Consider the following 16,381-nt stretch of genomic DNA (forward strand, 5'->3'; position numbering starts at 1 on the left):
ATCACGTCTGGACCGGACACACAACCGCATGTGCCTCTGTGCGTACTTTAGCGCCTTTTTGCGGTTAAATACATCCACGCCGCATACATGTTGCTTCAGACAAGCACGTGCAGGGCGCGGTTTCTGTTTGCGTCATCACAACATTTCGGCCGTATTGTTTCGGTGATAAAAGTCTTTCGGCCGAAAGCCGAAAATGCTCTTTTGGGCTATTTTCGGCCGAAAATTTTCGGTGGCCGAATATTCGGTGCATCCCTATTATATGTGTATTGTTATGTGTCGTCCTTCTTGTCTTTTCGTATACATACCATGACAGAAGAACCAAAAAAACAGTGGGGTCCTGTGATAGTTATTTTGGATTACTGTGTCTATCGCTGTGTTTTATAGTTTAGTTTTCCCTGTCCTTTACACACCATCACAACATGGACCTCCCTGCTGTTAACCTGTGCCTTGAGAAGGGAGATAGCTCCTTGAAGAACACTTAATGGACTTTTTGGATTTAACACCTTTTACCCCCTTCCCGGACTAATGAATTTGCCCAATTCTTTGTGCTGGCCTAAATACCACCACATGCTCGCAGTGGTCCTGGGTAAGACCTAAGGGGGCTTCGTGCCATTTGAGTGGGTGCTTGTCTCCTGTGGATTGGTTTTCACTGTTGAGGAAAATGACGATAAAGGTATCTTAGGAGACAGAAAGTAAACTAAACATTTAATTTGGACGTGCCTTGATGCATTCATGCCTTCGAATGCTGCCCCCGAAGGCAGCATTTTTGTGATATACATGCTAGTACATCCGCATCCGAAACTGATCGATCTAAAGCCATATTAGTTATCTATTTTCACCCATCCACCTGGTGGATGTGCTGTCAAGCCTGTGGGAAAAACTGAAGTGAACTAATATACCTGCCACGTTTTTCTGACTAAATGTTTCAACAGATGCCTTACAAGTTTAGAGGAAGCTGTCTGTCGCATAATGAGTTTTTCTTTTAGGCAGCAATCTTAGAGGAAACTTTTATTGTAGTTAAACCATGGTTTCTATAAGGTGTGTGTGTGTGTGTGTATATTTATATATATATATTCAATTGAAATATTTTGATATAATTTCACAAATATACCTTATAGAAACCATGGTTTTTCTACAGGAAAAGGACTGTAAGAACTTCTAAAAGGACTTCACTGAGGGAAAGAGAACAAAATGTGCATCATGTTTATTTTCTTAATTTTAAGAAAAGCACTACAAAGCTGTTTTTATTGGGAATGGACACAACAAAAATAAACACTTTAACATTTTAAGAGTAATCTAAGTCTCTTTGCGCAGTGATTGAAAAATAAAAAGTTAGTGCCGCGGTCGACCCCAGAGAGTTAACTCTTATTTTAGCATAAGCTCGCAGATTGAGCTTTCACTGTTTTAAAAGATGATTCCCTAGATGTTAGAATGTAATTAACTGACATATCTGCATGCCGTTCCCCCAGATGATCCTCTTTTGAAACTTAACAGATTTAACGGCCCCATGTAGATGACACATTTAAACTCTAAGCAACTGTTTTCTAAACTAGCTACACAACTCCCATCCAGAGCACATGCGATGAAGCGGCCTGCTTCTCTTTTTTGTTTACAAAAGTGACATCATCACGCAAAGACGAATACATTTTTATTGGGAAAACCGACCCGATAGCTCAAATTATAAATCATTAATATAAGCTTACCATTGTGAATTAGGGAAAGGTATGGAGACCGTTTTAAACACCGATTTTCTTTTCAAATATTCAATAACTGATTTTTGTTCTTTATTTTAACTGAAATAATGTTACGGATTGCCACTTTAATATAGGTTTATATAAAAATAGATTTTTAAAACTATTTTAAAACTATTTAAACTGCAATCTACTGATAGGGAAACAGTATACAGTATGCAATAAGTCAATTGCAGAAATAACTGGAACACAATTTTTAGTAAATCCTGACATCGTTATTTACCACAAAATGATGGTTTGCACTGGCGCAAACTGTTAGTAAGTTTGGCCCCTGGTGTTGTCCCTTTTATTTATTTTAACACAAAATAACACAAAGGGCAAGATTTACTAACAGGTTGTGCCAGCATAAACCATCATTTTGACATTAAATAACAACTTTGGGGATTTACTAAAGACGCGCAGCGGATCATTAGTGCTGAAAAGGAATTTTTTTGCGACTGCCCTTATTGCATACTGTATGCATTTAAGTTTCCCTTTCAGACGCAAAATCTTTGGCAGGAGAGTATTTAAGAGATTCAAGCATCCAATTTTCTAATGTTTCCGCATGTGTTATGACTGGTATTTGTGCCATTATTTAATGCTAGAAAAAGCATGTTTTAAATTACTTTGTGCATTAAATGGCTGCAGTTATCGCTAAAAAAAGAGGCATCACAGAGAGCAGAGAACGCATGATACCATGCAGAGGATTGTTTAAACATGTAACAGTTTATTTGGGATGTCAGAGGAACATATTATTATAAAAATATTGTTTGCCAAGCCATGTTATTTTTTATTTGATGAAGTAAATAAAATAAGAGTCACTTGGAGAAATCACACAATAACAGACGTTTCAAAATGACTTGTAAACCTTCATTTTTTGTCTTCGTTAGCTGGGATTACACACCCTGAATTTCCGCTGCGATATCTGTGGTGTTGAACTCAAGATCAGCTCTGCTTATTTGCGACCCTGAACTAATTTGCGCTGCTCTTAGTTGCATTGGTCATTATGTAAAGTATGTCAGATTTAGGGTTTTGTCTTGTCTAGTTAATGTGTTTTATTTTGAAGTTTTTGTTTTCATGCTCATGGAGTTTATTTTGAAATCATATCTTGTCATCTTGTCTCTAGTTTCCCTATTCCCGGATGTTTCATGTTTTGATTGGTTTCCTGTCCCTATATAAGCCCTCTTGTTACCATTGTCTGTTGTCGGTTATTGTTAATGTATCATGTTATTGCCTGGTCTGGTTTATTGTCTTGTTCATTGATCATGCCATGTCTTGGATTTATGTTTATAGTTTGGTTTATTAAAGTCACCATCTGCATTTAGATCCTGCCTCATTTCATCTTTTGGATTACAATCCATTGCGCTTTTTACTTATTCATTTAGCTGACGCTTTTATCCAAAGCAACTTACAATTGCTGTATATGTCTGAGGTCGCACGCCTCTGGAGCAACGAAGTGTCTTGCTCAGGGACACAATGGTGTGTAACAGTGGATTCGAACCCGGGTCTCTCACACCAAAGGCGTGTGAAAATTAACACATCCTTTCACTGAAAATATTTAAGGGATATTTCACCTAAAATTCTGTCATCATTTGCTCACCCTCATGTTGTTCTATACCTGTATGAGTTTCGTTCTTCTTTTGAATGCAAAAAATGATATTTTGATAAATAATGTTAACCACACAGTTGACAGCACCCACTGACTTCCATAGTAGGATAAACAAATACTATAGAAATTCAATGGGTACTGTCAACTGTGTACTTCCCATCATTTATCAAAATATCTTATTTTGCATTCAACAGAAAAAAGAAACTCATACAGATTTAGAACAACATGAGGGTGAGCAAATGATTAATATTTTGGGTAACTATCTCTAAGTACAGTATATTAAGTATAATTTTTTGTAGCCAGGACTTTAAGGGACTGCGCCTGTTCAGAAACTGACTTTGGTAGAGAGAGAGAGAGACAGAGAGAGAGAGAGAGAGAGAGAGAGAGAGACTGGCAGATTTAAAGAGTTTATTCCTGTTTTGAAGACAGCTCAGTAGGTTGGCTACATATCAGTGATCATGCTGCTGATAGCCAGCTGTGTGTAAGCAAATAGAAAGATAAACTTATGGTTTAGTCTTACTCACACATGCTCATATGTACTGTCACTTACACCTGCACATATACAATATGTTTTATATGAAACTGTGTATATTATTACTTCAGAAACAGTAAATAAGTATTTAATGGACAGATCTGATGACCTGCCACCTGTGCAGATTCTGACCTGTTTAGCAAATTGCTCATGAAAGACTAGGAAATGGCAGCCATAGTATTATGCATTTATACACCCCATCTAGTCTTTGTTTACTAAGTTTGCTCAAACTGCCTTGGGGCACATTGCCTCATTTAATATAAATGCCCCCAGGTATCCAAATATGAAAATACAGTGAAGTCATGCACGGCAAGATCTGAAATAAATCATAATTTTATCATGTTTAGACATTTCATTATGTAAGTTTCATTACAAAGGCTCAAGACTGTAGAGCTTTTTAGCAAAACTGTGATGTTACTGTACCTGTCATGGACTTCATTCTTGTCAGTTCTCACATGTCTTTTTAAAAAGTAAAACTTATAACAATCAAACAGAATCACACATGTACATGCCACCCTTTGAACTACACATAGGCCACCCTTTGAACTACACATAGGCCTACTCTATTTGTGTGTTCCTCAGGTTACTGCTACAGGATTAGAGGACTGATCTGTTGCCCTACTACATCAATCCATCAGTCAGTCCTGACAGGAAGCTACAGCAGCTTTGTGTAACAGGACCAGAGGCCTTCTATAGAGGGTTTCAGGAGTAAAAACACAAATAAACAAACGGCTTTCATGGAACAAACACAACAGTAGACTTCTGCAAAGAATCAATAACAACAGAGTCCTTTTAGAGTAGTTTATTTCTGATAACCAGTAAAATAAACATGTAGATAGGTTACCATAGTTCAAATCATAGCTAAAGCGTATCAAAAACTACATTACTGTGTAAAATGTGTACTTTATAATGTATAAAATGTTAACTACAGATCGGCTGCCAAACCTCCCTTCACATAGCAGTGATTCATAATCCCGGTCTCCCCTTGTCTTTAGGAAACCTAAACATTTGTTATTTTCAACGAGGTATTACATTACATTTAGGCATTTAGCAGATTTTTTTATCCAAAGCGTCTTACAAAGATTTGGAAACAATAAAAGCAATGTGTCATAGGGAGGCAATAGTACAAAAGGTGCTTATTACAAGATACCAGTATTAACTATTCCAAAACGTTGAGAGAAGAAGAAAGATTTTTTTTACTGAAAAGGAAGAAGAGAATTAAGTGAATATCTATGTCAAGAATATTTGAAAGAGAAGGATTTTTAATTGTTTTGTTGAATGTTGCAAGAGATGTGGCGGACCGGATTGCAATAGGAAAGTCGTTTCACCAGCAGGGAGAAGTGAAGATAAATGAGCGGGAACGTGAAGTGCTGCTCATTTGTTGAAAATAAGGTTCTGGATAGGGTGTAGGAATGTTTGAAGGTTTGAAAGTATGCAGTGAAACTTCTGTAAGTGAGTAGTAGCGACTTCTCCCTGATACGTGGTTCAATTGGTAGCCAGTGGAGAGAGATACAGTAAAGAGCGACGTTACATAAGCCCATTTTTGGGCTCCTGGAAGATGATCCGAGCTGCTGTGTTCTGAACTAATTGGATTGGTTTAATAGACCATACAGGAAGGCTAGCAAGAAGAGCATTCAAGTAGTCCAGCCTGGAGATTACAAGTGCCTACAAGTTGTGCAGCATGCTCTGTGAGATATGGCAAAACGGCATGATTGGCGTTTTTGCAATGATATAAGAGAAGTTTGTCATCAAAGACTTCACCGAGGTTTCGTGCCATTGTGGAAGGAGAAATGGTTTTGCTGCCCAGTTGAATGAATAGGTTGTGCTGTAGCGTACAGTAGGTTGTCCCAGAAAAACAAGGTTCAGTTGGAGGTGGTGTTTCTTCATCCAAGCCGAGATGTGTTCTAAGCCAGTGGTTCTCAAACTGAGGGTCCTGAGATGGTGCCAGGGGCCCCAGTTTAATAACATTTTATAAAAAGACATTAATTTATCATACATTCTCTGTATTTAAAACTCAGAAAAATGATACTACTAACCAACTGCACTACATCGTATCATTTAATATGTTTTGTTTAATTCAAATTTTAAGTTTTGTTATGTTTTATGTAATACATTTTCTTCGGTGGGCCACGAAAGGATGCACCACACCCAAGGGGGGTTAGCACCACGAAAAAGTTTGAGGACCACTGTTCTAAGCAGGCTGTAATGCGTGCTGCTATGGTGGAATTATCTGGGTGAAATGAAAAGAATTTCTGTGTGTCATCAGCATAGAAGGCATAGGAGAATCCATGTGCCTGTATGATCCGAAGGTCCTAAGGATGTTGTGTAGATGGAGAAAAGGAGTGTACCAACACTGATCCTTGAGGGACCCCAGTGACCATCTTGTGAGGGGTGGACGTGCACCCTTTCACGACACCCTGAAGGATCTCTCGGACAGATAAGAATTAAACCATTGGAGGGGAGTACCCTTGATCCTAAGAGATGATAGGGTCGCAAGTAGGAACTGATGATTGACTGTGTCAAAGGCTGCCAATAGGTCTAGCAAAATGATAGTGACCACAAACTGGGCTACAATATTATTTAGGCAACATCTACGTAAATGTTTGTATTTTTGAGAGAAATATGTTTATGCGTGGTTTTTGAAAAAGCTAAATTTTTAAGTCACTGATATAAGTCCATAAAACCCACACTAAACATGTTTTCACAAGACTCTTCAAAACAGGATCTAGTAGTCTATAGTTTTTTCTTTAAAATTATGTGAAAATTATTCTGCCTACTCATTCACATTAAACAATATATTGATTTAGAATTTATAAGACACTTTTTGCTTAGAAAAGCCATATGCGAGAAGGCATTAAAGCTACTGAATAATCTGCGATTGACAGCTGATAAAACAAAGACTTTCATAATGAGCCTTGTATGCAGATATGTAAGAGGAAACTACTTTCTCTGTCTGTTTGTCATCAAGTAGGTTGTTCTGAGAAAGAAAGGATGATACTTGGTTAAAAACAGCTTTCTCAAGTGTTTTCACAATGAACAGAATAAGTGAGATGGGTCTGTAACAGTAAGTGAGGGGTACAGCATGGCCTTATTAAGCTGTGGTATGACCAGGGCCTGTTTGAAAGTGGATGGAATTGGGCTGGTGAGGAGGGGGGTGTTGATGATATGTGCAAGTGCTGGTGTGAACGTGTCCGAAATGGCCTGTAACAAAATAGGAGGGGATTGGGTCAAGGGGGCATATGGTGGGTGGAGAGAAGCTTTATTTGGTGTCAGTGAGCGGAGAGAAAGAGGAGAAATGGAAGTCAGATGTAAGTGTAGAGTATTCCGAGATATGTGGTGAAGGGAATTGGCTACTGATGGATGAAATTTTGTTTGTGAAAATGTTTGCAAAGTCATCAGCTGACAAAGAGGAGGTTGGTGGAGGGGCACAGAGGAGAGAGTTAAAAGTAGGGCTGTTCCGAATACCATTTTTTGAGCTTCGAAGCTCTAGTAGAAATCAAATCGAATATTCGAACCTTCGGAAGGAGGGGCTGAACATATTTTCCTCTTTAATAAAGGCAGGAATCTCTCTCTGTGTGTGTGTGTGTGTGTGTGTGTGTGTGTGTGTGTATGGGTGTGTGTCTGGCTGTCTACAGTTTTATTATGTAGTGGATGTGTTGCTGCGGACCCAAGGCAGTGTAGTGCCTTTTTTCGTGCAATATGGACATGTGACACGTTTAGAATTAATAAACTTTAAAAATACTACAGAACAGCGCAAGCCGGAAGCGGCGTGCCAGTCATGCGTCCTGCGAGAACAGCATTAGTGAAACAAAACACAAGAGCATTAATTTTAATAAGGTAGCCTGACATTTTTCTAACAAACAAACATTCCCGTATCAGAAATTAACAGCACAGTAATTACTGACATCCTAAAGGGTAGGCTATTTAAATAAAACGAAAATAAATGAACGAAGTTCAAAAAACTGTAATAAAATGGTAGCATACTTTCAAAATCAAGTTTATTTATAACACTTACACCATCCAATATGTTTTTTTCAACCTGATCTCACAAAATACGTGAAATAGTCACGCATTATTTTGCTCAGTTTTGCGTGACATTGTCACGTATTTCCACCATATTACGTGCCCCTGACACGACTTCTTTTCCGTGACAGTTTCACGTATTGGTTACTCAACTGTTTTTCCTATTTTCTTACAATTGTCGCTTCGGTTTGGGGTTAGAACAACCTTCTGTTACATAAAATGACATCCTTACCCAAACCCAACTCTAACCCCAACGTCAGGCGACGATGGTTTAAAAAGCATACGATTTTTTTTTATAAACCAATACATTAAGTGACATCCTAACGCAAACAGCAAATCTAACCCCAAACCGAAGCGAAAATTGTTTAAAAATAGGAAAAACAGTTGAGTAACCAATACGTGAAACTGTCACGGAAAAGCAAGTCGTGTCAGGGGCACGTAATATGGTGGAAATACGTGACAATGTCACGCAAAACTGAGCAAAATAATGCGTGACTATTTCACGGATTTTTGTGAGATCATGTTGGTTTTTTTCATCAGTAGAACAATAAAGAAGATATTTTGCAGAAACCCCAGTGCTCCGTTATGCAAGTCAACCGATCCGCACACTTTAAGAGCTAAAGTATCCAATAGAAAAGTTATCCCCCATAACTCCGTGTGACATATTGACGTCTTGTGAAGCAAATCAATCAGTTTTTGCAAGAAACGGAACATTATTTACAACACTATTAGCGTGAATGCCAAAGCAGGAAGCGCGCTTTACGTTCGAGGCAATCTCTTCCACTGGTGACGTTTGGTGGCTGTTGGCAATGGATGTTGGTCTCTCTGCGCCACCTATTGAGCGGGATCGTGAAGCGCACTTCCTTCTTGGCAAAAGCTCTGCATTAACGCTGTAAAATATATATATATATATATATATATATATATATATATATATATATATATATATATATATATATATATATATATTCGAATCTCAAAACTGAAAATCGAATGTCAACCCACGGAACGAATATTCGAATATTCTGGTCCAGCCCTAGTACATCTGCCTTGTGTTGGGTGGGTTACGTTGGAGGTAAAGAAGGATGTTTTAGCTGTAGTGACATCAGCAGAGAAAGAGGAGAGAAGTGACTGGTAGTGACAGAGGTCTGCCTGGTTGTTAGACTTGCGCCATTTCCTTTCAGCAGCCCTGAGTGTTAATGCGCCATTGTTAATGGGCAAACCTGTGCCACCACCCTGGCCTGATTGGTTAGGAGAATGAGAGAAAGAGTAGTTTGTGGAAAGGGCAGCTGGTGTGGCTGAGTCCTCTGTACCAATCCATGTCTCAGTCAGAACTAAGATGTTAAAGGCCGACTGCATGGCAAAGGCATGGATGAAATCGGATTTGTTAATGGCAGACTGACAGTTCCAAAATCCCACAGAAAAAGGCAGAGGTGTTGGAGGTGAGTTGTGGATTGGTCGAATGATGGAGTGAGGATGTAGTGTCTTGCGTCTAAGATTCGGGCGGTGTCTGTTGTGAATGACAGAAATGTACAGGAAACACATTGTTAGTTGAAAGAAGAAAACATAAATAGAACGAGAAAGAAAGTAAACGATACTCAAGTGCCTTGTCGGTGTCCTTGCTCGGTGGAGTCACGCAGGTAGAGTTGCAAGTCTTTACATTCATAGGTCTACACAGGAGTGCTGCACGCAGGTATTTGTTCCAGAGTTCAGTTTAGCCACTATCAGACCATTAAACAAACAGAGACTGGAAGTTAGTTCCATCCAGATGCGTAACTGCAACAATGTGCGTGCTTCTAATGAAACCGTCTATATAAAACACACAAAAATGTCCCCAAAAAGTCAGTAATTTCTTTGTAAAAGTCTTGAATAATAAACAGCAAACTTGAAAAAAGAGCATGCATACAATCATATGTTTAACCATGTATATACATTTGGCAGTGACTTGGTGGCTGTTTTCTAAGCTTCAATGAATTGAACAGATTGTTTTAAAGATGTGCTTTTTGATGAATTAAGAAGTCACTCTCAAAAGGCAATTTTCCGCTATCCCTGGTTTTACAAACGTAATCGACACAAACAAATAAACTCATATTGCAGGCATCAGCAGAAGATGAATTTGCTTTCAGCGACATTTCATCAGTGCGCAAGTAATTTCAGAAGTGCATTTGTATGGTAAATGCTTCCACCATTTCGTCTAGCAGTAGTGTTAGCAAACCATCCCTGACATTATTTATTAAAAGAATAGATTAACACATGTGACAATCCATACTATCATAAAGTCCCAAACCCATATGTTTATGGTCATACGAAGTGCTAGGGCCTGTCCAGTTATCTATGGCTGTATTATTGTTTGATTTCAAAGTCAGTGTATGTGCAAAAATTAAAATATGCATTAAAAACATGTATTCAAGCAAAACAATTTAATAAAATATCTACAACATTCTTCTATATACCATTCTTCTATCTGTGACGTGTCTTTGATCTAAAAAAAAAGGTTGAAGTCCACTGTTTTAAATTCGTATGATAGCTTTGGTATTGGAACAGATCTCAAAACCATCAGCAAACAGAAGTGCAGAAGAACAGAAATCAAAGGCATCAGCAAAGCTTGATGACGATTGAATACCAACTCGTAAAATCAGATTCTAGTGAGATCAGGCTGGCAAAACAATATGTATCAAGTATCAATGCAACTTTCATGAAGTAAAATCACTAAAAGCTTTTCTTCTAATAGTCCCTGACCGACTGTTAACAGCAACAGAATGTTTCACATGTTTTCGTTGCTAAGGGTGGTTGCTAAGGGCTTTGGGCATTGATTGTTGGATGCATAGCTGTGTTTTATCAGAAAAAAAATACAAATATTGACCAATCAGAATCAAGAAATAGAACTGTACGTTTTATTCCACATATTATTTTCAGATTATCAGGATGTTATTATGAACCCTTTAAACTTTCCCCACCTAATTTCAGCATACTGTAGTTTCATTTGTTCTAACATAATATTTCCTTCTGTCATAACAGGCGACCATTGGAATTGACTTCCTGTCAAAAACCATGTATTTGGAGGACAGAACGGTAAGCAGTCGACTATGTTCTACCACAGCAGTAAATCAAATGCAATCCCCTATTTAATTTTAAATGAAACCTGTCTAAATGATAATTGAAACTTTGGAGCGTTTTTATTATACCTTTTGGTTTGCTGATTGGTTCAATATATAATTGGAATAATATATAGATTGTCCATAAGAGATGTTTTAGCAGGGCAGTTTGGTGAAGTTTAATAAGGTTAGACGTATTGACTCGTGTCATTGCAGCACTCTGGAAATGTTTTGCAATTGTGTTTATGTATGTACCTAAGGGGCTGAATAATTTGACCGTTCAGTCTGGTTTTTCTGACTTGCAGGTTAGGTTGCAGTTGTGGGACACGGCAGGTCAGGAACGTTTTAGGAGCCTCATCCCAAGCTATATACGGGATTCCACTGTAGCTGTGGTGGTGTATGACATTACAAGTAAGTAGAACTCAAGTACATACTTTAATATTTGTACTCTTTAAGTTAAGTCAAGTTGAACTTCACTGTCATTCCGCTACATGTGTGAACATACAGTGGAACGAAACGTTGTGTCTCGCAGGACCACGGCGCTACATAAATAAACAAACGTAAACATAAAACACTAGACGTTCGAACAAATTTTTTAAACCTATACCTAGCCAATATACTAGCCTACAAATAGAGCCTACAGTACATTACAACCAAGTAGACCCCCAAATATGTTAAATAAAGTTATGGCAGGTTATTATGATAAGGGTGTAATCTTAAAAATGCAGAATCAGATCTTAATTGACTTCTGTGAGATGAATAGCTTTTTTTTTACTATCAAAGTCCCTTTAGGGAAGTCTTTTCACTAGCAGTGCCTCTAGACAGTTGTTTCAGTCATTCATTTTTTCGTTTGATGATTGGTTCTTTTAACTGGGAGGTGGGAATTCTGTTGCCAGAGCATAGACATATTGAGCATTGCACAGTCCCCCTATTTATAGTAATAAAGTGTTAAATCTTGTTATATCCAATATCTTTGCTGCAATAAATTTTGGCATTTAACATCTTATTTGGAACCTTATGGAGACCAAGATATTAGTGAATTGCAATGAGCGATTATAAAGACCTGTTATCAATCAATCTGCATATGTCTTTCAGAAATACATACTGTATGTGTAGATTAGTTTATAGCATGCCCTATACCCCTTACCTTTTACTCTGTTTTATCTGTAAAGATGTTAACTCCTTCCAACAAACTTCTAAATGGATTGATGATGTCAGAACGGAGAGAGGAAGTGATGTCATCATCATGCTTGTGGGCAATAAAACAGATCTTGCAGATAAGAGGTGAGACATCTCGTTCTGTTTAGTGCTCACTTGTTGTCAGAGGCTTTTGTTATTTAGCTGCTTAACAAAGCTGTTTCAATCATCACAGTGTGAATCAAGGCTGACACTTTCAGTAAAGAGATTCTCAGAAAACAAGGATTTTCTCACAGGTTGGTGAATAATTTGTAAAAAAAAAAAAACCTGTTAAAACTATTTTTGGGAAAGGTAGAGAAAAAGAGTAATGCAAGTTTAAAAAATACCAGAGAGGAAAAAGAAGACAAACGTAAAACTTTGTTTAACACGTTAAAATTAATTGTGTCAGGAATTTGCAGGCAGGTGCAGAAAGCATTCAAAACAAAAGATCTTTTTTAACAAAAGGTCAACTCAAAATAGGGCTACAAACAGAAAAATCTAAAATAAAAACAAAACCTAGAAATAGAAAAAAATACACTATAAAAGAGATTTACAACTGGGTTACAACTCGCATGGAAGCACATAAAAAGCCACAAAAAAGTGTACTTCCAACACAAAATACAACAAAACATGCACAAAAAAAAAACAAGTCCACAACTGGGAACAAAAGACAAAGAGCATGAGTTTATATTTACGAGTTTTAAGACCCTGTAGAATCAGCAAACAGGAAAAACAATAAAAGTCATGACTTACATTATCATCCAGCTAGCCAACTCTGTTTGCCATAAGAAGTGATGAAGCCCCGAGATTGCAATCATTTGACTTCATTGGTTGATCTAGTCCAAGCTTCTTAATCCTTTATTTATTCTTCAACTGAACGCCTTGTAAAGGATGATTTTGTAAGGATAAAATTATATTTTCCTTTATCTCAAGATATTTCACTTGCTTCCACTGATCAGGACTGTAGCTATCAGTTAAATGACAACCTGCAACACAGTTATAAGACTCTGAGAACAATCCAATCACATGAGGTAAAAAAACAATATTGATTCGCATACAACATAAGTGGAAGGGTCTGAAACCAGCCAATTAGAGCTCAGCCTCAAGTCACATGCTTTTACCACATTTACTGACCTACATAGAGGCTGCGTCCGAAACCGTACGTGACAGTACATGCTGAATGAGATGAAGTACCTTATTACTGACCGTTAAAACAGTAGGTACTTTATAGTATGAATTCTGGAAGTATGAATGAGATTCGGACGTACTACATCCGTCATGTTGATACATCCCGTGACATACATCATAATCACGTCATGTAATTCCAGCGTGAATACAGCCGCATCGCCGCTTTCTGCCATTTCTTAATATGATGAGGCCTCTTCTTCTACGTTGGATAACTCCTCTCCTGGGGCATCATGGGATAGTGAAGTGTTCGTCGTATGCATACTGCAAAATCTAACCAGAAGTAGTAGGTCATCCGGGTAAAACAGTTAACTTACTGTTTTTGGAATACTATGAATTCGAACATACTACTCGCCTCGCCTACTGCTTTTCGCCTACTACATAGTATGGAAGTAGGCTGTTTCAGACCCGGCCTGACACTCATTTGGGGTGCACCCCAGACACCCACACGACACCCACACACAATGAACTCCGTTTTTTTTTTATATAATAATATGAATAACAGTGAAATAGTAAAACTACATTTTAATTTGCAGTATATATTTAACTTTTTTGGTAACATGTTAAAGTAGCTGTCCTCTTTGGCCAACTTTAAGGGGGCGGCGCCCCTATTGACCAGCCGCCACTGACGTATTGACTGTATGAATATATGGTAACCCATACTTTGAATGTGACCTATGCATTTAACCCATCATTCAGTGAGTGGTAAACACATGCACTGCAAGTATTACACACACACACACACACACACACACACACACACACACAGAGCAGCTATTACTGCAGCACCCAGGGGGAATAATAACAGAATATTACAATGGACCGTTCAGAATCACATACTAAACAGTTGAAACATGTATAAAGATAGATCTGTTTAAAATCATTTTCTTAACCTGTAATGATCGAAATTTTGTGCTAGGGACTGAAATAATTGTTCAATGCTTTATTTTCAATGGAAGATTTTTCTGTGACGTGATGTCATAAATTGGATGCTGCCAAGCCAATGTAATGAACCTTAATGAAACACCAGAGAGAAATAACGGACACTGTGACAGAATGTGTTACATATGAGATTTCAATGTCAAATGCCTCACTGCAGCTAACAGATCAAAGAACCCTGTTCATCAAACAAATTAAACTCTGTATGAAATAGGCATTTCACGCTTCAGTTGCTTACACCTTTAATTTCAGGGGCCTGAAATCTCAGAGATTAATAAGAGTCATTTTTCTCCCTTCTGTGTATCCCAGAGGGTGGTCAGTGTTTGTCCCTCTCTTCTTCAATAATTATTTCCCTCTACAGTTTCATCCTTCATTGCACCTTCTTAGCAAAACACCATTCTCCATACTAATTTACAGTCAACACTCAGAGCATTATTTGGGACATCTGCACTAATAATAGGGGACATTTAAGCACTGATAAAGACAGAATTGGGATCTCAGTATTTTTAACTAAAGCATAAGTTCCCATTGCCCATCATGTGCGCTAAATGAAAATATGAAAGGCTTATACGGTATATGTGAAATATTTACAGTATTATGTACTGTATATAATTTAAGGAAGTAATAAGGTTATGATTGTACCTGATGTTGCTGTAGTTTCTTTTATTACACTGAGTTAGAAGCCAGAATAACTTGAACCACAAAAGTTGAAAGAGGTGTAATCTATAATGAAGGTGCTGCGGCAGTGAAATAAGAAATTCAGCTTTAGTTATGTTTTTCTGCAAATTAAATAAAATAAATAAGGTAAAGTGTTAAAATATATATACATGGATATCTCACGCATATCATAACGACCAGCGCATAAACAAATAACAGCAACAGAAACAATATCACTGACATATCTACACCTGAATGTAAGGCAAAAAGGCATTTTACCTTCAAAAAAGCTGCAAATGACGAGGAGAGTATAAAACTTTTTAAACAACAGGTTTGTTTTGTCTCGCTTAAATGCAAGATTCACAAGCTGAGACTACCAAGTGTGGCTCATTGCTCATCTGTGGTCGTTAAAAACATTATTTAGACAGAGAATGAGATCTCACACATGGAGATAGGCCAAAACGTTACAGCAACTTTCAGTGCAGACAAAACACTGAGAATAATAGCTTCAAGAACTTCAAATGTAGTGGCTGGGCTGCGTGTATGTAATTGGCTGACTGTTAGCATTGCATTATGGGTTAGTTTTTTTAATTAATTATAGCTATTCTTAATTTTAACCAGTATTTATTGTATAATCATTATGTGTCAGTTCGTGTTGATTTTGTTTTAAAATAAAACACAAGTTGTGTTAAAAGTAACACAAACTGTGTTGTTTCAATAATAACAGAGATGTGTTCTGGGACAATGCATTTAGTGTGTTGTCCCTAAACTAACACTAACTAACATGTTGTTTTTAACACATCCATTCTAATCCATTCAATTTCAGTGAATTCACTGAAAAGTTAAGGCTTAAATGAACGATTTCGCTCTTAAATCAGCCCTTTACTTTAGCTGGGAATGCTGGGTTGGATATCAAGATTCTCAGTGAATTGAAACTTCAATTTCGATGTGATTCTCATCCTAAAGCTTTTGTATGCCTTAAGATTTTATGTGGTCTACTTTTATAATATTTTATGGCACTTTTGCATTCTTTTTGAAGTTTGAAGGTCTCTGTCTCTATTCACTTGCATTTTATGAAAAAAGTGTAGCCAATACGTTTCTCACAGATATTTAACCAAATTATTTTTTCTCTTCCTATTTTCATTCTCCAATATATCTGTCTTACAACAAATTAATCTTTTTAACAGCATGAACATTGGTGGGTTTAGAATTGTGTTAAACAGTATTGATCAGTTCAGATCACACCATAAAGGGTTAATGAAGCCTCTTAAAATAGTGGGTATACACTCTAAAAAATGCTGGGTTGTTTTTATGTTTTATTTGTTAAAACAACCCAGCATTATGGAATGAAATAACCCAGCATTTTTTACAGTGTATAGACCCTTTGCTGTTTGAAACGACTCAGTCACATTTATTGTCACGTTTAACAAAAGCT

General features: G+C 37.4%; 1 protein-coding gene across 2 annotated transcripts in view; it reads left to right on the forward strand.

Annotated features, from left to right (window-relative positions):
- rab6ba (RAB6B, member RAS oncogene family a) overlaps positions 1–16,381 on the forward strand; it is a 113,760-nt gene that overhangs the window by 75,349 nt on the left and 22,030 nt on the right. The window contains exons 3-5 of one of the 2 annotated variants that reach the window (XM_065240890.2): positions 10,913–10,966; positions 11,274–11,400; positions 12,162–12,273. In XM_065240890.2, the coding sequence (XP_065096962.1) occupies positions 10,913–10,966; positions 11,274–11,400; positions 12,162–12,273 (293 nt within the window). The remainder of the gene's footprint in view (positions 1–10,912; positions 10,967–11,273; positions 11,401–12,161; positions 12,274–16,381) is intronic. The other variant, XM_065240901.2, reaches the window with a different exon arrangement.

This window comes from Paramisgurnus dabryanus, chromosome 7 (genome assembly GCF_030506205.2).
Source record: "Paramisgurnus dabryanus chromosome 7, PD_genome_1.1, whole genome shotgun sequence".
NCBI lineage: Eukaryota > Metazoa > Chordata > Actinopteri > Cypriniformes > Cobitidae > Paramisgurnus > Paramisgurnus dabryanus.